The sequence below is a fragment of the Schistocerca nitens genome, chromosome 9 (genome assembly GCF_023898315.1).
Source record: "Schistocerca nitens isolate TAMUIC-IGC-003100 chromosome 9, iqSchNite1.1, whole genome shotgun sequence".
NCBI lineage: Eukaryota > Metazoa > Arthropoda > Insecta > Orthoptera > Acrididae > Schistocerca > Schistocerca nitens.
In genome coordinates this window covers 355429001-355455428 of record NC_064622.1, presented here as the reverse complement: position 1 = coordinate 355455428, position 26428 = coordinate 355429001, and the positions used below count along the sequence as shown (strand labels likewise).

General features: G+C 40.0%; 1 protein-coding gene across 3 annotated transcripts; it reads left to right on the top strand.

Annotated features, from left to right (window-relative positions):
- The first annotated feature begins 884 nt into the window (after positions 1 to 884).
- On the top strand, positions 885 to 26205 carry LOC126203246 (protein SGT1 homolog). 3 transcript variants are annotated; one of them, XM_049937499.1, is made up of 6 exons: positions 885 to 1018; positions 6336 to 6534; positions 7395 to 7502; positions 7595 to 7691; positions 25424 to 25608; positions 25684 to 26205. In XM_049937499.1, the coding sequence occupies exons 2-6, from the start codon at positions 6361 to 6363 to the stop codon at positions 25786 to 25788; spliced, it is 669 nt and encodes a 222-aa protein (XP_049793456.1). In that variant the 5' UTR covers positions 885 to 1018; positions 6336 to 6360; the 3' UTR covers positions 25789 to 26205. The 3 variants fall into 3 exon arrangements, with proteins under 3 accessions (XP_049793456.1, XP_049793457.1, XP_049793455.1); XM_049937500.1 differs by lacking the exon at positions 885 to 1018 and adding an exon at positions 1096 to 1219; XM_049937498.1 differs by lacking the exon at positions 885 to 1018 and adding an exon at positions 1848 to 1988.
- The last annotated feature ends 223 nt before the right edge of the window (positions 26206 to 26428 follow it).

Genomic DNA, 26428 nt, shown 5'->3' with positions numbered 1-26428 from the left:
CTTTTCCCATGCAATAAATAACAAAAAAACAAGTGCATTTACTGCATCAGTAGAGCTCACATCTTCTCTGTTAAGAGAAGGTTATGAAATGAAAAGTAATTTATCAGTTTGTGTTCTTATTTGCACACAGTATAAGCTTTTTCTGTTACCAGCTATTGGCAAAACGTAAATCATTTTCACCTTCAGGCATGTGACTCAGTTGTACAAGAATATTCAGTGGAAAAAATATCTAAGTTTCCATGAACTATTTGCAGTTAGTAAAGAAAATGCACAACAATAAAATAAAAACTAATAAGATGCAAAAGTACAGAGTTCACTAGTATAACATGAGTGAGCACTGCGAAAATAGATTAGCTTCCGATGTTAGCAAACGTCGACATCGTCGTCGTCCTTTCCCCCCGCACATACACTTTCCTCCTGAAAAACTTTGACAACGCTCCTTGCTGTACCTGTGTGAATGCCGCCATTTGAAACGCATTGTGGAATGTTTTGACGTTTCGTTCCAACATGTGTGAATCATCTTTAAGAGAACACAAAACCCATTACTGTAACGTCAGTGAGAGCGCCGACAATAGACTAACTTCCGAAATCAGCAATCGACGCCTCCTTCTTCCCACTAACGTCAACTTTTAAACTTTCGTTCGCAGGAACGTTGACGTTCCGTTCCGTTCCCATCCGTTCCATTGAAGGCCTGCGTGAATGCCACCATCTCAAACGCCAATGTGAATCGATCTTTACTTTCCAATGAATTTGTAAAGCTGTAAAATAATTTATATCGTGATGTCGAATTAGCGATAAAGTATAGTGGTAGCAATTTACTACATTCTTGTAATACGATAAGTGTAATTTTACATTCAATTTAATACACAGATAAACAATTACAAAATAGTGATCGCAGCAACATTGAATACTGCATTGTGCTTCATTTATTTAATCTTTGCCGACGGTTAAAACACTTTGGTTGCTATTATATCGCATAAGTCAGTGCAATATTTTCTAGGATATTGATAAAAGAATTGTACGTATTCAAATATGTTAGAACTTTTTTAGTGTTATTTTCGTTTATTGTGAGTAAAGGATTTATGTGTGTGACACTTGAGTAACTATAGCCCAATAAAGGGCATGTTATGGTTTCGTATGCTTGTTTATTAGGAAATCACAAAGAATGGAGGTATATCCTTCCAAAATTTTCAGGCGCTGTATGTTTTACAGGTTGAAGGTATATCAGTTGCCATTTTTGCAAAGAAAACTCGAAGTTTAATTGTTAGAATTGTGTCTTATGTTTTATTAATATGACGTAGAAAAAACTTTCTTGGCTCTTTTGCTCGTCGATTTTGATCCACAATCCTGTTGGAAGAAACGTAGCTGTATATTTTTAGTGGAAGAAAAACTTACCATAATGTTTATGTTATATCGTACTATTTGTGCAACTTTCAGGGTACCTGCTTGAGAGGGATGTTTCAGTGTTTCCTGACACTGGTAATAGCTGTATGCATTCTGTGATAGTAGTTTAAGTGGTGGAAGGTTTTGAAGACTGGGAAAGAAATTAGGACCTAGTTCTACAGAAATTTTTCCCATACTGTTTAGTCTAAAACAATAACAACGAACCTTTACATGCAGGGTAATAGGAAGCACCCTCTACAGGTGTACTAAAGTGCTTCGCAAAGTAAGGCAGTAGTATCTTTTTTCTATGTTATAATTTTTATGAAGGAATGCAGAGCATGATACATATTTAGCATGTTTTGTAAGTGTTCATTGACTTTTGTTTACTTCTTCCTTGGAACTTGGCTATATGGTGTGGAAGTTAGTAGGATAATGGTTCTCACCAAAACACCTCAGAAACCACTGTGTCGATACTACTTCATGCTCATCTGAACATAAAATTAAATGGCACAGATAAGTTAAATCTGTAATCATGCACCTAGAAGAGAGAAGTATAACCAGTTTCATTCAGAAGTAGTAAGTGGTGGTATGGTGGCATACAAAAGGTATGTTGATATTGTTTCAGAGGTTTATGTAAGTAAACAAATGTCGTGGAAAAATTTAATGTTGCAGACAGGAATGCTCTCCTTGTATTTCCAACGTGTCAGATCTTCATAGAAAGATGACTAGGGAAAAGGATACATCAAATTGTGGTATCTACTTGTATTTACAATGACTATTTTGTGCTAGATATTTGTAATGAAGCTTTCCCTAATGACCTTGACTTCATTTCCCCCCCCCCCCCCCACACACACACACAGTTAATGCTAAACTTTCTTTGTAATTAAGGATAAAGTTGTGCTTATTGTGATGGCTAAAGGCACAGAAAATATTTTAGATAATTTATTTGTAAGCATACCAATTTATCTTTTAGCCTGTCCCCCCCCCCCCTCCCTTTTCTCTGCTTTTCAATGAAGACGTGAACCTAATTCTTGGCTTTAGAATGGCTGGTACTGATCATATGAAACAGTAAGCACCAAAAAAACAAAGCCTTAAATTTCCCAGCATCCATATTCCGAGAAATTAAATCTATTTTTGATTTGTAAAATCTGTCGCCCTTCAAAGTGGTTGGGCTTTACCAAGTATGACATGCTGAGAGATTGATTTTCACTTTTCTGAGTTGCTAGTATGATGTTTTCAAGGCTATTAATTGTGTAATTGTTTACATGTGTCAACATTTAATTAGTATCAGAAGTTACTAGTTTAAGAGTTTGATTGTTTTTGTGTTGTGGGATGATGTGACGAAAATTTGAAAATCAACGCTTTTTGAGAAATGCAGTATATCTGTAATCAGTGAATTAATATTAAAAAGCATTATCATGATTGCTTTCACTGCATAAGATTGTGATGGGACTGCAGTATTATGTGCTGGGTGAATGTGTCGGACAGGTATTGCACCATTGTCTTCCACAGAGGTATGACCCATATGGCAGGGAGTTGGTATGGTGTGAGGATGAACTACAGTATTGCTTATATTTGGTTGGTTGGTTGGTAGAAAACCACTTGGAGGAGGAGGGTTAGGACGTTTCTCATTTCCAGGCATAATGAAAAATTGTTAAATCACAGCTCTGCTACAATATCTGCACAGCATTTTATGGGGCATGATCACAAACCACCTGTTCATGTGAGTGAACGGCCGCCACCAAACTTTGGCCCAGAGCATGGTTGACCACCAGTGACAGAACACTACATTGTTAAGGATAAAGAGAATTATTCAATGCGTTATAGCTCAGTGACATAGGAAACATACAACAAATGATATAAACAACATGGTGACAATAACAGTGACTATTTTTTTCTGTTTTCCCCCAAACAGGCTAAGCACATCTGTTACCACAAGGAGTTTCGTTTTTTATTTTCACATTCATTTGCTTCACCAGCTCCCAACCGAACTATGACCTTTCAACCCAACCTAGATCTGGGCAAAGCTACAGATATAAATCTGCCACCACAACCAAATTTTTTGCTTTTTGTTAAGGAGCAATGTAAATTCCTTCATTAAAAGGTGATCTAAGTTAGTTTTAAGGTTGACACATCTCCAGACAACTTAAAAAATGATTACATCAGTATTCTGTGCAGATTTAAGGAACTTTAAGTCCACTTCTAGATTTCTGAGGTTATGCAGACTAAGTGACTTCTCACATATTAAACTTGTTGCTAAGTCTTAGCACAAGAAACACAGTTTTCACAGAGTTAAAGAGCTGAGGTGCTACGAATTTCACAAAAAATCAGTAATTTGTGTACATTAGGCATTAAATAGTGGGCACAACTCTCATTCCACTCAATGAAGATGATGTAGATGAAAGATTATATTAAGTCCAGAAGATAATGCCAAAGACAACATGAGGACCAATATCTGAGATTTATAGGTTCACCTAGAAGAGTATAGAGTTAATGATAATTGAACCCTCAGCTGCCGACAGGTGTTGTTGATATACCTCGATGGCGACAGCTTCACGTTAGTGTGCATAAGTAATGAGTGGATGGGCAAATATCTATTAGGTACATTACATGTGTAGATTGTGGACAGTTGGGAATGTGGGTCTCACGGGAAGCGTGCAAGGAATAAGTCCCTGCAGTCGCGCTATTCATCTGTGTCCTCGGTGGCTCAGATGGATAGAGCGTCTGCCATGTAAGCAGGAGATCCCGGGTTCGAGTCCCGGTCAGTGCACACGTTTTCAGCTGTCCCTATCGAGTTTCATCAACAACACCTGTCGGCAGCTAAGGGTTCAATTAATTATAATTTATTCTAGAGAAGCTGCACCGTCATCAATGGTATCTGTTCTTCATAAGTATAGAGTTAATATTTGTACCTCCACGATACACTGAAAACTCATCACTGCAGGTTTTACTGGTGCACAGACTCAGAATAAAAGCCAGAGTAACACATCCTGTGGCCAAGAAGAGATTCTGCTGGGATTACGAATTAGTTTCGTAGTGGCTGGTGCAAGATAAAGAAACTAGTTACACCAATAATTTAGAAGTAAAGGAGATGACTCACCAGATAGCAGAAGCATTGAGTGAACAACAGGCACACACAATAAGGAAATAAAACTTGCTGGCTCTCAGAATAAATAATAAATTCTTTGTCAAGCGAGAGCGTCCCAATCCCCCAATACACACACATCCATCTACACTTGTGCCCCTATGTTTCAAAGTTTTTAGGTGGGAGGCAGGAAAAGGGGTTGAGGGTAGGTAGCTTGTGCCTTGGAGGGAGGCAGCAGATTTGCTGGCTAGGAATGCAGGAGGGAAGATTGGCAAGCATTTGGATGGTGCATGTGATATGCTGCTACCAGAGCTGGCGAAATGCAGTGCATGACAAATGTGACATGGATTTGGGGGGGGGGGGGGGGGAGACACAACAGTACAGAGAGCAGGAAAACTGTTGTGTAGAAGGTTTGGGTCAGTGTGTGAGTAGAGACTGAGGTCAACAGGGTTATGGGATTGGAGGATGTGACGTAAGGCTAACTCCCATCTGCATAGTTCAGAAAATCCGGTGCTGGAGAAAGTAATCTAGATGGTAGGTTGTGAAGTGGCTGTTGGACTCGAGCAAGTTTTGTTCAGCTGTGTGTTGGGCCACTATGTGATAAATTCTGTTCTTGGCCCCAGTTTGGCAGTGGCCATTCACTGTGGCAGACAGCTGGTCAGGCGTCATACTGACATAAAAAGCTATGCAGTGACTGCTATCAGAGTTGGTATATGACATGGCTGCCTTCACAGGTGGCTTGCCCCTAATAGACTGTGTGTGGAAGAGCATGGTGCAAGACCTACCCAGTCCACCCGGCCAGCACTTCCTACTCCAGTAAACTGTCTCCAATGTTTCAAGTATTGAAGCCAAATGTAAATCAAAGCTCTCAATGACATTTCTTGCCTTAGCTTTCCCCCTTCATAAAGTGAATTCCAACATGAAATGTGTTAAGTCCAAAATAATATTTAAATGTAAGCATTCAGTAGTCAGTCTGAAAGCTGATTTCATTATAGTGCTCCACTGGCCAAGTGTGGGTTGATCTTTTGACATTAACTTTCCCAAGCCAGTTATAGGGGCCTTACAGTTTATCGTGGACTAGTTCAACTCGTCTTTCACTGTAACAAATCATTTCCAGGAGGTGAATCAAGCTACAAGTGATACTTTGGACTGAACCCAGACTTTTATATTTGTGGTCTGACATTTATCTGTTGAGCCAGGAAGTAATTGTACAACAAAATACATGAGCATATCTATGAGATAGTACAGATATTTCTGGGTAGCAACTGATCTTATGGAGCGGTACAGATATAAGATCTCAAATGACAGTGTGAATGTAGCTTCAGCCTTGTGTAATTGGTTTACATTACAATACATTGGAAATATTCTGACCCCTTGAGATGCTGTTGGTCACTTACACAATATAGTAGAGGTAAACCTCTGTTTTGTGTTTAGATTTTTCCAAGTAACAAGGTTATTTATTGGCGTGTTCACACACTAACATATATATGTGACTTTTAGCTTGCATAATTTCTTTGCTGTCATTTATTGTCAGCCTTGATGGAGTGAATGGAACAGGTCTCGCTAATGTTGCCACTGGACATCTTCCATCTTGCAAGTCATTCTGAATTAAGTCCAAAATTGACATATTTCATTACACTCGTAGGTAGTCTGAATCTGAATTGCTGAACCTGTTTAGCAATTGGGGAATTTTATGAACACAGTTTATTTTGGAAGTCTATTTTGTCTCGTTGGTGAGTTTTGAATGAATGAATAAAACTCTCTGAATTTGAAATGTTCTCCGATATTTATCACTTTCATAAAAATAAATGCAGAGAGTTAATGAGTGTCCCTGAAAATATATTTAATTATTTTTGTGTTTTCACAGGAGACTCCCACCTGGGTGTGCAAAAATGGCAGAAGGAGCTAATGATGCAATTGCATCGGCAGATAATGACAAATTGAAGCAGACAACTAAATTTACTCATGATTGGTATCAGACAGAGACACATGTTGTTGTTGCAATATTGTTCAAAAACACAAAGTTTGAGTCTAAATCTGTGAAAGTAGAGTATGGTGAACGAATGGTACATACAAATTACGTAATATAGTTAATATTTGTAGAATGTTCTATTCTTCATGCAAATTGATTAAGTGTGTTTAATTAAGTTGTTTGTTAGTGTTACTTTTACTGGCCAAAGTGTGCTTACAGTGTTGATGTTTCTTACATTTTATGCTGATGTTGGCAATTCATTCACATTGGTCATAACCAGTTGGGTGTTGGTATATGGTAGCAAGCAAGAATCAGTAAAATCTAATGACTCCTCATTGCAGAAGATTCGGATTGATTACATTTGTCTCTGATGTCAAAAGGGCCAGAATAACTTTCAAACCTGGTTATTATGAGTTTTAAGATTGGTTACTGATTTTCATATTTACCTGGTGAATGGAAAAAACTAACGTGCTAACAGACTGACCTTTAGTGTTGCCTGAGGCCCAAGTTAGGTTGGAATGTGAGCGTTGGGTTCTGAGATGGCAAAGCCGACAAATCTCATCACAAAATATGACTGCTTTAATAGAATGATGTGTAGTGTAGTAATATTTTCGATTACAATGGAAACAAACGTGTGATTAAGTTCTGACCTAATAGAGCAAAATATCAGCTAACTTTATTCATGGAACCATAGAAAATTATGAACAAGCATTTGCATGTGCCACCAACAATAGATGCTAGATTCAGTTTATTCAGTCTCCTCCTTTCATCATCTAAGCTGTTAGCAGCCACACAGCGCAACAGCTGCCGACACTGTAAGTGCACTTTTATCCATTTTTTCCTGGAATTTTGTTGAGTACTGTGCCACCCTGAAAAATGGAGCATCCTGTAGTTCTATAGTGTACAGCTCTGTGGAAAGATAGGAAAGATCCATAAATGAGTTTTTTGTTCCAGCTTAGTGTCACAGCAAAACTTGAAAATGGCGCAGATTACAATATGGAGTTGGATTTGGCACATTCAATTGTGCCAACTCAGTCAACACACAAAACCTACACAATGAAAGTGAGTCTCAGTTTTAAGTTCTATAACCTAATATTATCAACACTTGAACTTTGAAAAATGATGTAATGATAAATATTTGTATCTTGCTACAGATAGAGATAAAAATGAAGAAGGCGGCAGATATCCGTTGGTCAGCGTTGCAAGGGCAGCCACAATACCCAGAGGCAGCAGTGGCCCCTATTCCTGCAGGTAATTGAGTTTTGTAGAGCAGCTATTTAATATTCCATACAGGTACAAGCATTGTAAGCTGTAATGAATGTGAGGTTCAGTGTTAGAAATTCTTTGTATATATATTAGCTATACTTGGACAAACTTCCAAGTGTGTTGCTTGTCCTTAAATGAGAAGTAGATGTAATGCATATAGGTGTTGTTGAAAGAACAGTAATGGAATATGACTACCAGTGAAACTTTTCAGGGTATGTGACCATGTTGACATGTTTTATATGTCAACATTTTGGCAAACGCTTCATCACAGTGACTATTGGGGCAGTGCGAAATTAAGATTTTATATAATGTCATGTAATCCCATCACTACTGTCTGTCTGTAATGAACATCATTTAACATTAGCTTTGATTTGATGTCCAGAATGGGGAGGTGGTAAATGATATCCTATATTGAAGTTTTTATTTTAATTCCTCGATGCTGTTGTCAGTGAATAAGATGCAAACCAGTCCAGTAATGTTGTATTTTCCTCCCATGGTACTTGCTGTCGCTGAATGACATCATGTGTTAATGTGTCTTCTTCCACTACGTCTAGTCACATATGGTGGTTCAGCCTTACAAGTTGGTTACTGCTGCCTGCCAAGATGATGGGAGCTTGTATTGGCAGGCTTCTTCACAGTTTCAGTTGCCTGTTGTATCTTTCTCTTGAAGGTGAGTGGCCTATATAGTACGCGAACTTACCAGAACTGTATATTTTTTTTGCTGTAGGAAGGGAAATACGTTTGTCTGTTTTATCTTCCCATCTGGTAATATTGTGGATTGTCACAATACTGTATTCCTCCATCAATTGTATTGTGTTGCTGAGCTGGCTGGTCAACTTGGGTAACAAGTGCAGAGTGGACCTTTTTTGTTTCGGGTGAAGGTGAGAGGTAGTATGCAGGTACTTGTCGGTATTGGTTTATATGATGTATATGTTTTGTGACTGAGTGAGTTGACCATTAGGTTTTCTGCACACTTCCACATTGTGGAAGTGTAGTACATCATTCTCGTGATCTCTAATATGATATGAATACTACTCACCATGTCCGCGAGGAAGAGCTAGAGGAATGGAATGAACTCATGAATTATCTACTGAATACAATATGGGTTGAGAGCAAACCAGCTAAAAACAAAAGTTATGAGAAGTAGCAGAAATTAGATTAGTGATAAATCTTAACATCAGACTGTGAAACCATATACTAGATAATTTTAAGGAATACTTTTACCTTGGGAGTAAAATAATGAGTGATCTGCGAAGCAAGGGTCATATGAGAAGCAGACTAGCACAGGCAGAGTGTCAGACATATGACTCAAAAATGAGAAAGGAATTTCTAAGAATGTATGTCTGGCATACAGTTCTATATGCTTCTGAATTTCCAGTGTCTGTGACCATGGCAAAACAAGAAAATCAACTTGATATATATTGTAACAGAAGGATGCCGAAAATTAAATGGACTAGGAAGAAAAGAAATGAGGATATTCAGAATCACCAAGGCAGTGAATATGTGGAAAGAAGGGCCAGGGAGGTAGTATTAAAAAAATATTATAGAATAATTTACATAATACGAGAAGCACCAACAGATGGCAAAAACCATATGGGGAGACAGATTGGAATATATCCAGCAAATAAATGAAGATATGGGTTATAGGTGCCCTCTGAGGCGAAGAAGTTGACACAGGAGAAGTCATGGTGGAACGCATTAAACCAGCCAGAATACTACTAATAAAAAGCTCACCTGGTTTAAGATGGTGGGGAAGTTCTACATTTAGTCGTTACTGTGTGGCCAAATGACATGGCATCCACATTGCAAATCTGACATTTGAGTTGTCATGATGCATGCTAGGGTGATGTTCTTCAGATGTCTCCGTAATGACATCCTGCTTCAACTGGTGAAAGTGGGGGCCCTCTAGCAATGCCATTCAACAGCTAATAAAACTGCAAGCATACAGTCTGGTCTAAAGTATCCAGACACCCCTATTTAATGCAGCATTGACTACTAGATGTAATGAAAGGTGGACCTGTCAGTATGAAAGGAGGGGGTAGTACCCAGAGAGGAAGGACCAAAAGACAAATCTCGATAAACCCAGTTGTACACAACAATCAAGAAAACAGAGTGACAGAAGCAAGTAGAAATGATAGCGGGATAAAATGGTGAAGGTAAAAGATCTGCCCTGTCCAGAAAGCAGCTGGAGACCCGTGGGACACCTTACATGACAGGAGATGCACCCTCTACATCTGACCGGTGCTTCCACTCCCTCCATTTCTAAAAGAAAACTGCCTATAAGGGCAAGTTGATAAAATCTCAGGAAAGAGAATGATGACAAAGAGACAGTAAACGAACAATGCATATAAAAGAATAAGAAGAATTAAAAAGGTGGGACGCGCAGGAGCCAGATCACCGAGCAAGGGCAGCCATGGGTCAGAGCAGGTGACAGGGCACCCCTCCAATCTGTCAAGCGGCCAATGAGACTAATGTGCTCTGTCACAGCAAGGAGTAGAAACCACTTTCATGGATAACATGTAAAACCAGATCAGCTGCTTGGGTGTTGCTTGCCAGCACCACAGGTTGTGTGTCAGTAAGTTTGTTTCATTGTAAGGTTGCCAAATTATAGCAGTCCAGTGGAATATCAGCCACTGTCAGACAGGCACCATACTGACTGTGGGGTGGACCCTTGTATCGGAGGATGTGGCCTTGTTTCAGCCAAGTATAGTAATGTGGAGCTGACAGATAACAGTAGATCCCCTGCAAGAAGCATGAAGATAAGAATGATACTTGGTTGTGGTTCCCATATTCAGAGAAACCAGTGTACACCAATCTTGTGTTCCAGGCCTCCTACAGCTGATGGCATAGTGTTGAGCAAAGGTCCTGCTCTGGTACCCCAATTTTCAAAGTTGGCATCCTGGTAGCCAACTTGGCCAGCTGTTCGGCATGTTCATTTTGTGGGATCCCAATGTGACCTGGAGTCCAGACAAAATAACCAGCTTTCCAACTTGGCAGATATCTCAAAGGAAATCCTGTGTGTCAACCAGTGGGTTTCAATGATAGCACTGGTCAGTAGGCTGAAGGCTACTCGGGGAGTTATTGCTGATTAAGAATGTCTTGCCAGTGCAAGAACGAACTTGGCTGACGGCTCAAGCGATGGCTACCAATTCTGCAGTGAATACACTGCATCTGTCCAGCGGTGAGTGTAGTTCACTGCACCGTGCATGTACGTAGGCAAAACCGGTTCATCTGTCAACTGTAGGGCCCTCGGTATAACCCTTTCTGAAACTGGAAATATGCTAAGGACAGCCAGGAACAGGCAGTGAAAAATCTGGCACCAGCAGAGCCTTTTGGTCCAGATCCCAGGATGGAGTACACACCATGGGGTGTACACAGTTGCTTCTTAATAAGATATGACAGTGGGGGTAGCTGGAATGAAGAGCAGAGACCCTGTACAGAGTGCGTTCCATAAGTAATGCGACCAATTTTTTTTCCGATGCAACGGTACACCACTGCATGTTGTAACCGACTGGGCTAAGTGGAGGGGGTGTTAGCTTCAAAACACTCTGTCTCATTCGGCTGCGAGCTGCCAGAGAGTCAGGACGTGCGTTTCCGTCAACCCCGTTTTGAGTTTATGTAACATGGCACAATGGATCATTCTGTAGAGCAACGGTATGCTATCAAATTTTGCGGTAAACTTGGGAATTCCGCCACCGAAACGTTTCCATTACTTCAGCATGCCTTTGGGAATGATTGCTTGTCCAAATCACAAGTTTTCCAATGGCACAAGTTGTTCACAGAGGGCCGAGAGGAGATCACCGACGAACCTTGTAGTGGATGGCCATCAACCGCACGAGTCGACAAAAATGTGACACGTGTGTGCGATTGTTTGAACTCTGACAGACAATTGAGCCTTCAATTGATAACACAAACTCTAAACATCTCATAAACAACAATTTCTGCATTGTGACCAAAGATTTGAACATGAGAAAGGTGTGTGCCAAACTCGTCCCAGAAGTGTTGACCGACGAACACAAGCACATGCGAGTGCTTCGGTGCCAAGAAATGTTGGAAATGTGTGAAAATGATCCTCATTTTTTAAACTCAGTTATCACTGGTGATGAGTCGTGGATTTTTGAGTATGACCATGAGACAAAAGGGCAGAGTTCAGGGTGGCACACCCCATTGTTGCCCTGTCCCAAGAAGGCACACATGAGCAAGTCCAGGATCAAAACCGTGCTCATTGTCTTCTTTGACATCAGAGGCATTGTCCACCACGAATTTGTACCTACTGGGACTACAGTGAACTCAGATTTCTACTTGGAAGTGCTCAAAAGACTGAAAAGGAGGGTCTTGCGCTGCCGAAGCGACATCAAGGACACGTGGAAAGTTCACCACGACAACATGCCGAGTCACAGCGCCTTCATTGTCAACGAATTCCTGGCCAGGACCAAGACCTCATTGGTTCCCCAGCCTCCCTACTGTCCTGACCTGGCTCCCGCTGGCTTTTTTTTTTTTGTTTCCTCGGTTAAAAGGATTCATGAAAGGAAAACATTGGGACTCGATTGAAAGCATGCAGGTGCATGTTACACCAGCTCTAAAGGACATTCCGGAAAAGGCATTCCAGGCATTGAAACACCGCCTCCAGGAGTGTACCAATGCAAGAGGGTGCTATTTTGAAAATTTTTGATTATTTGTATGAGTATATTCAATAAATGATTTTTTTTTTTTATGAATTTGGTTGCATTACTTATGGAACGCACCTTGTATGTGAACTGTGATCGTGTTGCCAGCCCTAGGCCTCAGTTGTGAGAGGTGGATCTCCCTACCAGGAAAAAGAACATGTTAGTTCAGATGCTCAGGGGAGGAATAAATGTGAATCGCATAGATCAGCAGTTGTTGGCATCTGATCTTGAGTAGGCTGTTTTCAGGGCTGTTCTGAAAGGCACCTGTTGCAACTCAGACCCCACAGTGGTGTATCAGGTCTAGCATCGGCAATGCTGAAGGAGACACTGAGTCATATGCAAGACTACCATAATCAAGATGGGGCAGGATTAGAGCTTTGTAGAGATGCAAGAGTGTAGAATGGTCTGCACACCAGCTGTTGTTACTGAGGCAGCGAAGAGTATTAAGATGTGACCAGCATGTTGGCTTAAGCTGGCGAAGATGGGGAAGCAATGTAACCAGACATAGAATGCCAGTTCCAAAAAGTGATAAGACTCACCATAGTAATTGGTCATTGAGGCAGAGTTCTGAGTGTGGGTGGACAGTACCATGTGATAGAAGTGCATTGACGCATGTCATGGCAGCTGAAAACTGGTAGCTGTGGGTGAGAGACCAGGACTGTCCCTTTTGTATGGCACCTGCAGCTGGCATTTAGCAACATGCACAGTTGAGCAATAGTAAATGCAAGTATCAGCTTACAGGATGGGTGATAATGTAGACCCCACAGTTGCAGCTAAACCATTGGTAGCCATGGTACAGATCCCAGCAGGACCCCATTCTCTTGTATATGTGGGGTACTGTGGGAAGCATGAACTTCAACCCAGAATGCATGATGCTACAACTTACTGCCAAAAATCTGGAATGGGGTTCGGAGACCACACGCTTGTAGGGTAATGACAGTGTGGTGTCATGTGTCTTCTGGAAGTTGAAGGAGGTGATGATAAGGTGTTGATGCCAGGCAAAAGCTGGCCAGATAGCAGACTCCAGGCAAACCAGATTGTCAGCAGTAGAACAACCCTGGCGAAAACAGCCCTGGGACGGAGCCAAAATACCTCGAGGCTCAAGGCATCAACTCAGCACCAGCTCATTGCACATTTGAGCATTTTGCAGAAACATGAGTGAGACTAATTGGGCGAGAGCTGTCCATCTCAAGGGGATGTTTACCTTTGAGCATTTGGCTGTGGGCACAGTCTGGACCTGGAGCCATGTCGGGGAATAGGGCTAGAGGCTCTGAAGAATTCGCACTAACTCTTTAATGGCCATGCCGATTTCGAGGGTTCACCCGGGTATTGTCTTTCGATGGGGAGGAATAGGGGATTGCTGAGTCAGCTGCTGAGAGAATGGCTGCAGGTGTGGTCTGGATAGCTGCATCAGTACCTGCACGTGGTGGGGTGCTAAGGGTGATAGAGGAGCTGGAAGCATCTCAGTCAGCTTTGTTGAGAGCCAGTCTGGGTGGACACCTAGGCAAGTGACATTGAGGGAGGGTCAAGGTGATTTGAAAATGATCAGTCACACAAGTCATTATGAACTCTCCAATGGAGGGAGGGGAGAAGACCTGGGCTGTGAGCAAGTTTTCAGCAACCTTGCCTCACCCAGTGCTCGTATTCTACCCCACAAAGGGTTGTGGGCATTGAAGTAACCCAGTATTAGGAAGGGTGAAAGGAGCTGAGAAATCAGCACAAACAATGCTCCATGGGAGGGAGTACAGACAGTTGAGTCCTGAGATGTCCTCACATGAACAGCCACAGCCTCCAAAGTCATATCAAGTGGCATGTGTTTGCTGTAGAAAGTGCTCAGAACATAAGTGCAGACACCGTGTGAAACCCTTTCATAATCAACGTGATTCTTAAAATAGCCCCAATAGCTGTAGAGGGTTGGGATCCCCATAGCTGGGAACCAGGTTTCCTGGAAGGCGATGCAAAAGGCAGAGTAAATTCATAAACACATTTCAGCTCTGCCGAGTAGCGGAAAAAAACACTACAGTTCCACTAGAGGGATCACACTATGAGCATCCTGTGGGAGCAGGAAGTAACTAAGGAGACAGGTCATCCCTCAGGGCTGCCTGAACCAAGGTGTGTGTGCAGGGAGGGGGGGGGGGCACTAGGGAACTAGGGATGCTGCCTCAGGGACAGAGGGCGGAACATGAGGAGTCCGGTGGGATGGAGGCCACCAGAATCTCCTTGGAAGACTGTTTCTTATCCTTCTCCCTAGATGATGTTGATGTCTGTGAGAGCAAAAGGGAGGAGGAGACAGACCAAAAGCACATTGCCCTCACACCATCCCTGCAGAATATCTGTGAATGGGAAAGTTCATCTGTCAAGTGAGCACACAGTTTATCTACCACAGCAACAACCCAACCAAAGAACTTTTAGATGCTACAAAGCATTATGTTGAGAAATTTCGCCTACCTTTAGTATACTAAATCAGCTGAAAGTGTGGAATACTATTTCATTTGTGAGGCAGTAGCAATGAGAATGAAACATGAAGGGCAATACAGCAGCTCAGACAATGCAGCAAGTCAGTGATGAGTACAACAAAACTATACAGTTTCTGGAGTTTTATGTATTGGCTATGCAGCCACTTCACTGCAAGAGAAAGAAACAAGAGGCGATTTAAACTGTGAAGTACCATTTCAACACAAAGCTTCGTGACAAATACTGGCTTCTACCATCTCGGCTGCCAGCAGCAGTGGGCCTACAGGCCAGTACCACTGTTAAGGCTACATCATCAGGCATAACAGGAAACATAATAGCAGAAGGCATATAAAACACTGTTTGGTTTGTATGTGATCAGATGCTGCAGGAGAAAAATCCATCACTGCTCTCTTGCCTCTCGTTTGCCAATACCAGCCAGTTTAAACTAAAACATACTATTAATAAAAGATGTCAAACCCCACTCCTTCCAGCCAATCTGAAACTGGAACTCAATGACATTCTTGACCAGCGGATGCTAGGAACAGGTTAAAGTAACACTATGTAAGACCTAAATGTTGCAGTGGCCTGGTAGTAATTGCATGGCCTTGATGAATGCAACTTAGTGGCCCAAACATTGGTCTGTAAAACATGATGATGTCATGGTAAGATGCCTGCAAACGTTTTGTTAAAGCCGACAGTCGCCACAGAAATGTAACCTCAGATGGAAAATGACAATTTTGTCAGGTGGGGAGGACACTGGTGCAACCTTTAGACTATTTGGAAATCTAAAATTTTGTAGGCATTCTGGTCAGAGCTGCTGGTGGGAGTGCTTGTGTGTACATGAGGTGTGCTTGCTTGTGCAAATGTGTGTGTGTGTTTTCTTGGGTGACGAAGGCTTAGCCAACAGCTGCAATATGTAACAGTCTTTTCGTTGGGCCTGTCTTCAACTTAACATGTCATCTTTACAGGGAGTAGCAATCTATTCTTTCCCTAATACCGTTCATATTCCAAACTGGAGTTTCCATTGTTTTAAATTACGTAGTTCGCAAGTTTTTGAATGTATTAAACTTGAAGGCGACATTTTAAGGGGGGGGGGGCAGTGGCCTTCCATGTATGCCTAAATATTTTTAATCATTTGGAAGCTGTATCGATGTTGTGAAAATTGTTCGAAAAAAAGTTAGAATGACAGCTGCCAGAAATGGGAGCCTGTATAATACTGTTTTCATGACATACTGTGCCAACAGTTGAAATGGAAATTTTTTTTTACCCCAAACTGTGTGAAATATACAGAAGTGTTATTGCTGAACGAAGCCAGCATTTTTCTATAAAGAGCATAAAGTCTGTTGTCTACATAGCTGTCTTTGTTACTAAAATTTATTGGAATTGGAAGGATCAGTAAAAGGAAGCACTAACTCTTAATTTGGTAAGGATAAATGTGATACACTGTCTGTTATGTGTTGCATTTCACCACATACTGATACAAAGTACTGTCTTGTATTATATATTTTTTGTCTTATTGTATGTATGTTTTGGTCTGTGAATGTAACCAAATATATAATATCTCAAAATGGTACCTCATAGGTTAGCACTTCTCTCTTCAGTTGTATCCATGTAACCTTTCTATTACATGTTTCAGAAACGTTTTCCTGTTAACCACGTTTTTTGTACCCGTTAGATTATGTTGGTGAGGTGTGTAGAAAGAAGGGTCTCGTTTCTTTGTATTTGGATTTTGTGTGTCTCATAACATACATTTTACTGAGCATCTGATCACTCAGTACACAAGACATGTCAAGTTTTATTTTACAATATGCTTAGTAAATTCTCTGACTATATTTTTACATGCACAGTTATGTATTTAACACATTAATATTATTAAATTGTTTTTCCTTACGATGTACTTAGCTTCTAAATTTTCTAATCGTTATTTCATAAATGCAATACTATTTTTTAGCACTGTAATCACAGATAAGTCACCTTCTCATTCATTAATTCTGCCACTGAATAGTAGCAGTTTCCTACCAAGAGATCATATAGTTTCATTTTCAGTGGACATATCTTCATGCTTAATATAGCTTTACCTTCCAAATTACCATATATATATTTATTTCCATGTAGCTGGGTTTTTCAGAAGAATGAAATTTTTTGTGTCCAAAAAATATGTTTTAGCTCAGTTATGTAAAATGCAGGGGCAGATAATACTTTTAGGTTCTTGAATAAGGGACAACATTGTTCATGTAGAGACAGCGTTTATTTTCCTTAATGATTCTGTTTTGCAGTAGCAGGATTTGTGACATGTTGCCTGCATTCTCCACAAAAGTTGAACTGTATCTGACAGACTCAAAGTAACTCATGTATGCCACTTCCTGTTGGACATGTCCATTGTCCCAAATAATATGAACACCATAAAAACCAAACTGTTTAGTTTTGCAATTAAAGAATATATGTGCGCCACCAACATAAATTTTTGTCAAGTCTAGTTGTAAGAATTTGATAAACAGAGCTTCTTTCAGGGCTTGATTTCTGTGTGTGATACTGTTCTGAGAAGCCTCTGCAATATTACGTTTCAGACCATTTTGTTAAAACCATGCTTCTAGGCTAGTTAATGTGTTTGTACCATCACAAATATTTCCTGATCTTTCTTTTTCAGTTAAAACTGTTGTTCCTATGTTTCCTAGGATTATACTTTCATTGCCACATGACTAGTTGGTTGACTTGTCTCATTTTGTTTACAAGGACATAGAATGACAGATCCATGAAATGGAGGCTGGTATAGTAAAGTGTCTCAAAAACCTTCTCTGTCATCACTTCAAATGGGGGAATCCTGTTGCTCTTTTACTACATCAAGTTACCTGAAATTTTAATTCATGTTGTTCCACATTCTCAAAACTGTAGTGTAGGCGTACAATAAATCAGTTGCAGTGGAACTGTTGAAAAGTAGGCACCATATGTCAGCTACACAAGATGGTCAGCCCATTATTCATTCTTGTTAGCTAAGAGGGCAGAGTTTGTAAAGGTGACAAGAACACCTGTTTGACTTACTCCACACCCTGCCTTAACCCTCACAGTACAGGGAGGGTGGTATTTCATGCCTAGCTTTTGAAAATATTGTTATCCAGTCTTTTACTTGCTTTTAATCTCTTCTTCCAGAGTCTGTAATTGTTTTAAATTTTTCAGTAAAAATTGACCCAAAAATTTAACTCTTAGTAGTGGATGTGACTTTTCACATGTAGAGTTCATATTTTCGGGTTCAGGATCCTTCTTGCACATCAGTATACCTTTAAAAAGTACATTGTTAATAAAAGTTAATAATTCATGAATTTTTTATTTATCTGTGGTGGGAAAAAATAATGCTGGAAAAAAAATAATGCCCCACCCAATTGGTAATACACATTATGGAAAACGTGTTGGCATTGCTAGGGTTAATGATGTCCTCTTGGCAAGAGAATCAATTGTGTTCTGTGCTTTCCAGTGTACAGTAGTAATATCCTGCTGTCGACATGTACAAATGTGTACTATAACCAGGGACTGGAAAATTCACATCTATTTTTGTCAAAATTTGCATATATTTTCTTTGTTTGTAAATGATTAGATGCACAAATTTAAAAAGTTGTCATGCTGTGTGAGTGAAGACTAGGAAATTATTTGTTCTTCAAAATTTACTGTTGAAAAAAGTGCTGATTGGGAACTTTTTGACTGGAGTGTTAGCTTTTCCAAAAACTTCAACACCACCTTCTGAAATGTTTTGTTGTAAAGCAGCAGCATTTTCCCACCAGTTAAGTGAATGCGTCTCCAATATAAGGTGTTTTTGGACATTATTTGTCTTTTCCTACCAATTTGAAAATTAAAAAACCTGCAGACTACTAATTTTGAGCTTTAATGGGCATTCAAAGTCCTACAAACCATGCTTGGCAATGCTACAGAGATAACTGACAAGGCACTTAACATAGAAGTGGAACCAAATGTACAAAAACTCAGTTTTAGCATTAGGGAAAAAATTTTGGCGTCATCGAAAAACATTACCGATTTTATTTTCCAATCACTATAGCTCAGAGGGTGGGGCCTATAGGCTGTAGTGCAGATGGCCATGAGCGTAAGCAGATGAGAATTTTGACTGCCACGTGAGGAGTGATGTGGGAAAACAAACCCTGCTTCCATTTTGCTGGGCGGCAGCCTACTGCAGAACTGACACATTGTCACAGGGATTGGCAGTCTCTTTTGTTGTTGTAAGGATTATAATCAAAATACGTGATGCAACAGGATTAGTCACTTCACTTATTCCAAGAAAAGAAAACAACGAGCAACACACAACACAAAGCATTTGGGGATGGCTACCACGCAGTAGCTTGTTGAGTTTATCAAGGTATTGTTAATGACTTAGTTCAACTTTGCCACATTAAAAGTGTTCATATTGTACCATCTTTCGAGCTTTACCTAACAAACATAAGCATCTCTTTCTTGTAAAATGCTATGTCTCATGGCTGAGTACTGCATTGCATTACGTGATGTGTATCTTAAACAGGCCATTCAACCTTCCACAATTGGCATGGCACCCGATCATTGAGCACATTGATACATCATTGTGGTCATACAGTTTATTTTGCGGGTAGGTTCTTGCGCACATTATCTTTTCAAATTGGGCTTCGCCAGATGATGTACAAAGCCAGTAACTGCTTACATTTTTGATTTTACATGCAGAAAATAAAACTATTTCAAACTGTCTCTTCATTTGGATACAATTCGCTATGAAACAGCGTCTGTTAAATAATTTTGCATTTTCACATTTTGAGGCAGAATTTTCATCTGTTGTGCATTTATTGCAAACTGAATTTTTCCAGTCCCTAACTATGACCTATAAATTCAAGTGACCATTTTCCTTAGTTATGGCACCCAATCTTATTTTCTTTGTTTTTGAAATAGATGTTCTACAGCTACACTGTTTATATTTCTTTTATTTGTCTTTCATTCTTGCCACTTTTTTCAGGGTCATAGCCCCAGTTTAATTAGTTGCAGCTTCCTTACTTATTGAATGAACATTATGAAGGGACAGTTACTGTGTATGTCCTGCAGAGAAATGACATATCATATACAACACTGTTTTCAAAATGATTTTCATGTTGGAGACCACTCTGTGGTCAAAATGTATCACATGTTGTACAAAGAAGTGCAGATAACCTTTATGAAAGTTCTATATTTAATGTATTGTTGAGAGAAAAAAACAGTCACATCTTTTGTGGCAAAATACATCCCCAGTAGGTCTCTCTGCATTTTGTTGAATTTTTCTGGCATTGAAACTTCCCTATGAACAGCAGCAGCATCTGCAAATGGCCTCACATCTTGCACTAGATCATTTATGCGGGGTGTCCATAAGTCATCTTTACAACTTAAGACCAATACCTTTAAAACATTACTAGATATTAAGAAATGGTTTTCAGAGTAAGAAGTCAGGTGGTGTGAGGTCAGGGGATTGTCTTGGCCATCACATTGGACCATCTTGTCCAATCTACCTATCTGGTAACTTTTCATCTAGAAATCGACAGACATTGAGGGACCATTGGGGTGGTGCCTCATCCTGCTGGAATATGACATCAGGTTGCAGATGTTCCATTTATGGTCCTGCAAACTCTTGTAACATGTGTAGGTAAACACCACCACTGATGGCAATCGTGATGAAAAAGGGTGGACCAGTGATGCAACTTTGCATCAATCTGCACCAAACATTGACCTTGGGACAGTCCCTTCCATTTCACATGTAACATGAGGATGCTGTGAACCTAATATATGAACATTATGAGCTATGACGATTGAGTTTGCCAGATACATGAAACATTACCCCACTCCAGAGAAACAAATTTTTTTCAAAAGTTCCTCCTTTGCATCAGTCTTGCCCAGCATATTTACTGTTCACTGTTCGCACTGAGGTTGGTCTGTAGGCTTTAATGCCTGCAGCAGCTGTACCTCGTAGGGATGTAGCCGTAACTTCTTATACAAGACATTGTGCACTATTGATCATATCATTTCCAACTCTCTGGCTGCCATACATTTTGATTCATCAGACTCTTTGCAAGCACCTTACCTTGTTCACATTGGCATCTGAAACAGATGAGTTGGCTGCTCCCTTTTTATGGAGAACACTGCTTGTTTCCATAAATGACTTATGCCAGGCTCGAACAGTTGGCCAGGCAGTGGTTGCCTTCCATACAGTGTTCGAACATTTTGTTGCACTTGGCCATAGGATGCTGTCTGTATGAACTAGGCCACACATTGACTTTTTTCTTGTGGCATTCACGTTTTATCAGAATCTACAGTTCAATTCTGCATCAAAATTGCATCACCGTGAAAGTAAAAAAGATGTTTAGTTATCAAATGTTGAAAGCATAATTTGTTAATATTTAGTACAGTTTTAAAGCTATTGAAGCCTTAAGTTGTAAAGGTAATTTATAACATCCTCTATATCCTTTGCGTATTCCTAAATGTACTTGTACGTCGGATGTATTCAGCCCATTAAGAAAAACATGTTGAGTTTTATATGCCTGGAAGTCTTCAATGCAGTAAAAAAAGTTGCTTGGTTCTCAGTAAGCTTATATTTTGTCAATTAAACGACAGTGTGAAACTGTATCAGATATAGTCCAAAAGTCAAAGGAAGGGCATCAACATTGACCCCACTGTTTACAGCAGTCTGGATTTCACGGACAAACAGAAAAAGTTGAATTCCAACATTTATGGAAACAAGTAGCGTTCTCCATAAAAAGGGAGCAGCCAACTCATCTGTTTCAGATGCAAATGTGAACAAGGTAAGGTGCTTGCAAAGAGTCTGATGAATCAAAATGTACGGCAGCCAGAGAGTTGGAATATCTGAAAAATCTGTGATAATTCCTTTACAGTTCTATGCTGAAATAGTGAGACATGCTGCCTACCCACAGCTCCCATCCCCACCGCCACCCAATCCGTGTAAGAGTCTTGCTTCCTTCACCATTTAGCCACAGCCATCTATAGGAACTGAGGATGATTTCAGAACCCAGGCAGAAAGTTTTATTTGTGTTGACATGAGCTATGATTTTTAGTTGATCACACCCAGTTTATTAAATAACTAGCAGCATAGCCACCTCCACATCTCAGATGAAACTTCCGGCAAACATAGAGTGCAAACTGGCCACTGGTCTTACTACTTGGCCTCCTTCATATTGGTCTAAAAGGGAACAGTTTTCTGCTTAAAAGTGTAAGGGATGGTTGTGCAGCCAAATACCAAAATTTGCCACTGTCCACCATTCACCCATTTAAATAGATAGCCATGTACATCGGAAGGAGTGAAATCAACTTTTTGGGGGATTCCAGGAGCCCCAGAGGAGCTTTCACCATAGGTGCCCCAGTGTTCCTGCCCAGGACAGCAGCCTGAAGCCTGTTGTTAACTCTTACCATTGCATCTTTCTGCTGTTTCCGGATGGTGGCCACCTAGTTCAGTTGCTATCAATTTGCTGCTATGTACAAAAGTACTGATGCAAGTTATTCCAAGCTGTTGGGGGTTATCTGAGAGGTCCCAAGCAGATTACAACAAGAGATCTGACTACATGATAGCCACATATTAGGTGGCTCAAAAATTTGCTACTAATGTTATGATCTACTCTAAAAGTAAAGGTGGAAAAAACTCGCCATGGTATCTTTTAGATGACTGCAACAATATCAATACACATTTCCACCAAAAAAGTGCAAGGTGCTGTGTATAACTGTCATACAATAAATATTGCCAGTTATTGCAGTGGAATCAATGTAGTTAAGTAATTTATTTCTTTAAGATGCTGCAGATGCTTCTGTCACTTACTTCATTTGTTTTTAAGTAATTTGCCGTTGTTGTCCCTCCCCTCTTTCTTGAAGAGAGAGACCAAAACAATGAAGTATGTTGAAAAATTACAGATTAAATTAGAAAAAGATGATTAATGTTCAGTGGGCACATCGACAGGAGCTATCCCAAAAGACTGGCAAGAAAAAATATACATTTTAAAATTTAAAAGATCACTGCAACAGGCTTAAGTAAGTGCATGAAGGCCTAGAAGAAATTGGCATAAATAAGCAAAAACTGGAAGATAAAACAAAATGTAGCAACAAACTGAAGAGATGGAAAGATTTCAGAGACAACAGTTCCTAAAAGACAATACAACACTCTCAGGCAGTCATAGTGACTTGCTTGTTGTGCTCTGACAAATGAGTTTTAGATTTTATCTTTACTGCTGCTTTCTCTAATGAATTGTCATTACATTAATGGATTATTTATGTGTATACTGAAGTTGTATCACATACAGTGTTCAACAGTTTTATATTAATTTGTAATGTTGCTGTAGGAATTTTTTACGATGGGAATGTGTTATATCAAAATAGGCTAATGAGCAATTTACACTGATCAGCCAGAAAATTATGACTACCGACCTAATAGCCAGTATGTCCACCTTTGTCATGGATACCAATGCCAACGCATCATGGTGTAGAAGCAGTAAGGTATTAGTTGGTTGCTGGAGAGAGTTGGCACCACATTTGCACATAGAAGTCACACAATCCCCATAAATTGTGGTGAGGAGAGTGATGAGTTCTGGCGTCATGTTCAGTTGCATCCCAGATGTGTTTGATTGAGTTCCGGCAAGTTGGGGGGAAGGGGGGTGGGGCAGTTCATCAATTGGAACTCACAACTTTGTTCATTGAACCACTCCATAGGACTCTTGGCCTTGTAACATCTTGTTCAAAAATGCCACTGTTGCTGGAAATGTGATCATTGTGAAGGGGTGCATGTGGTCTGTACCCAGTGTACTATACTCCTTGGCCCTCATGGTGCCTTGCGTGAGCTCCACTGGACCAGTGGATGTCCATGTGAATGTTCCCCAGAGCATAATGGAGTTGCTACCAATTTGTCTTTGATCCGCAGTAAAGGTGTCAAGGAGCTGTTCCTAGTACAGGTGTCAAGGAGTTGTTACCCGGATGACAACAGATTCGCACCCTCCCCTCGGCATGATGAAGAAGGTATTGAGCAGACCATGCAACACTCTGCCACTGCACCAGCATCAAGTGCTGATGGTCATGGGTTCATTTCAGTTGTAGTTGCCGCTGTCATGGGGTTAGCATTGGCACATGCATGGGTCGTCGGCTGCGGAGGTCTGTCATTAGAAGTGTTTAGGCACACTGGTACTTCAACCAGCATTAAAGTCTGATGTTAGTTCCACCACAGTTTGCTGCCTGTTCTGTTCCTATGATGTTAGACAGCTGTAAAGAGGGTTGGCCGCCCAACCCCACGCCATCTCGACTTGGTGGAAGACACTCACCTTAGCATTCCCACAGCACCCGATAAGTCGTGCAGTTTCCGAAATGCTCATGCCGATACTCTCGGCCATCACAATTTGCCCACGGTCAAACTCAGATTAATCATACGCCTTGCCCATTCTGTACACGGACGGTACGCGTACTAATACTACATGCTACATGTGTGTGTCTGACTAGCAGTCATTCCTTGCCATGTGATGCTACTATCACCTGGATGTGTTTATATCGGTAGTAGTTTGGTGGTCAAGTTCTGGCTGATCATTGTAAATACTCCGTGTACGCAGCTAGTGTCAGAAAAAGGAAGAATAATATTTGTGAGCATAACTGCCCTGAGTCTCTGTCCATAACTACGCACTAAAACACAAACATGTAAGGTGGATATTAAGACAACTTTTTCTGAGGATACACTGCAGTTATCACATGATTTACATACAGCAGTTAAATGGTTACTGTTCTCTTATTTCAGTTCCACATTGTATCAGGTTCAGTAGAACTACAAAAGACAAAATTTATGACAAAATATTGTTAAACTCTTTTGTGCATGTCAAAGATTTTACAGAAACCAGAAATTATATGAACTATCTTGGAAACTAATTTTGAAAAATCATTTTACATTCTGTCTATTCAATACTTCCAGCTTATTCACAGAAGTAGGATGCTATTAAATGGTTGTCCTTGTTTCTTACTAAATATGGTTCCCAAGTGACAACATTGACATAACTTGCTTAATAAGACATTTTGAAAACATAAAATGATGTATAGCACAGTCGTCAGCAGAAGAAAGTTCTAATCCATCAGTCAAGTAAGGATTAGTCTGATCAGACTACCTGGTCTGTTTTCATATTTACCACATGCTGGCAACAGGTAGCTCTATTTGTACCACTGGAAGGTGCTGTATAGTATATAAATTGATTTGTTTTATTAAATTTATAGTCTTGTCTTTGAATTTAACCCAACATTTCACATACGCTAACTGAGAGCACACTCTTATGGACCACTTCAAGAGATTTCATGATCATCCAAGTTTTGCCTCAAATATTTAATGGTTATATAAGAAAACTTGATCATTGACATGTTTTACGCAAAATTGGTAATCTCACTTTGTGCTAGGGGAATTCCGTTTCCAAAAGCTAATGGTCTTCTGCATCTATTTTACACCTCTCATCAATTTGTCTGTCAGTTCTTGTGATACTGCCAGAACAGCTACTGAAAATTAAAAATTTAATGTTTGTTTTGCTTTCTTTGGCTGTTTTAATATTAGTTTTTCGTATTTCAAATGATCACATCCTTACACAGCAATATTGAGCGCTGGTCCGCCAAAATATCCCAGCTCAGCCCCAAAATCAAAGGACTGGGATCAAGTTGCTAAAGAACTGGATGACAATGAGAAACCTGAAGGAGAAGCTGCGCTGAATGCCCTCTTCCAAAAAATCTATGAACAGGGTTCGGATGAAGTCAGGCGAGCTATGAACAAGTCGTTTGTAAGTATATGAAAAAATCCTTTGCATTCTATGGCATTACACTGCAACAAAACTAATGTTAAATAACAATTGCAGCAAGAATCTGGTGGCACTGTTCTCAGTACGAATTGGGGAGAAGTGGCAAAAGAGAAGGTGGAAGTAAGGGCTCCTGATGGGCTGGAGTGGCGGAAGTGGGATTAATGAAGAACAGTGTTGTGTTATGCTTGTGTATTTAATATATTTTTGTATTTTGAAAGACTTAATAGTGAAAAACCAGAGTATATACACTGTATAGTGGTTCTTCATTTCACTTTTAAAATATTGACAAAAGTCAGAAACAGAGCTGCTGTGGGCACATTAAACTTTCTTAACATTTTTGTGTATGATGAGTTATATGGTGGCTCTGGTATGCACTTACTTTGGATTTAGTAAAGATCCTATAAAATGAATTCTTACATCTGGTGCAAAGCTCATAATGTCTCATAATTTTGTTAATCTTCATCATTGTTGTCTTATCTTGTAAATTTGTACAATCTTTCTAAATGCATGCTAATTTGTGTTTGCTTCTTTAAAGACTGAGTGTACAAAATAAATAATGTCTCCATATTAATAATATAATTATGCTTGAAAAACTTTTTTTATTTATAAAAATTTGTTACACAAACTAATTACAGGAAACCTGGTTTTCCTCAGTTAATTTGAGCATAAGGAGCGGTATGACGACGACGGATGAGTCGTCGCCAATGTTGACTGGTGGCCAATGCTAAATAGAAACATATAAATCACAGTAGGTTTGTCAGTAACGTCGATAAGGTGCTGGCTGCATGGTCTGGATCTGCAA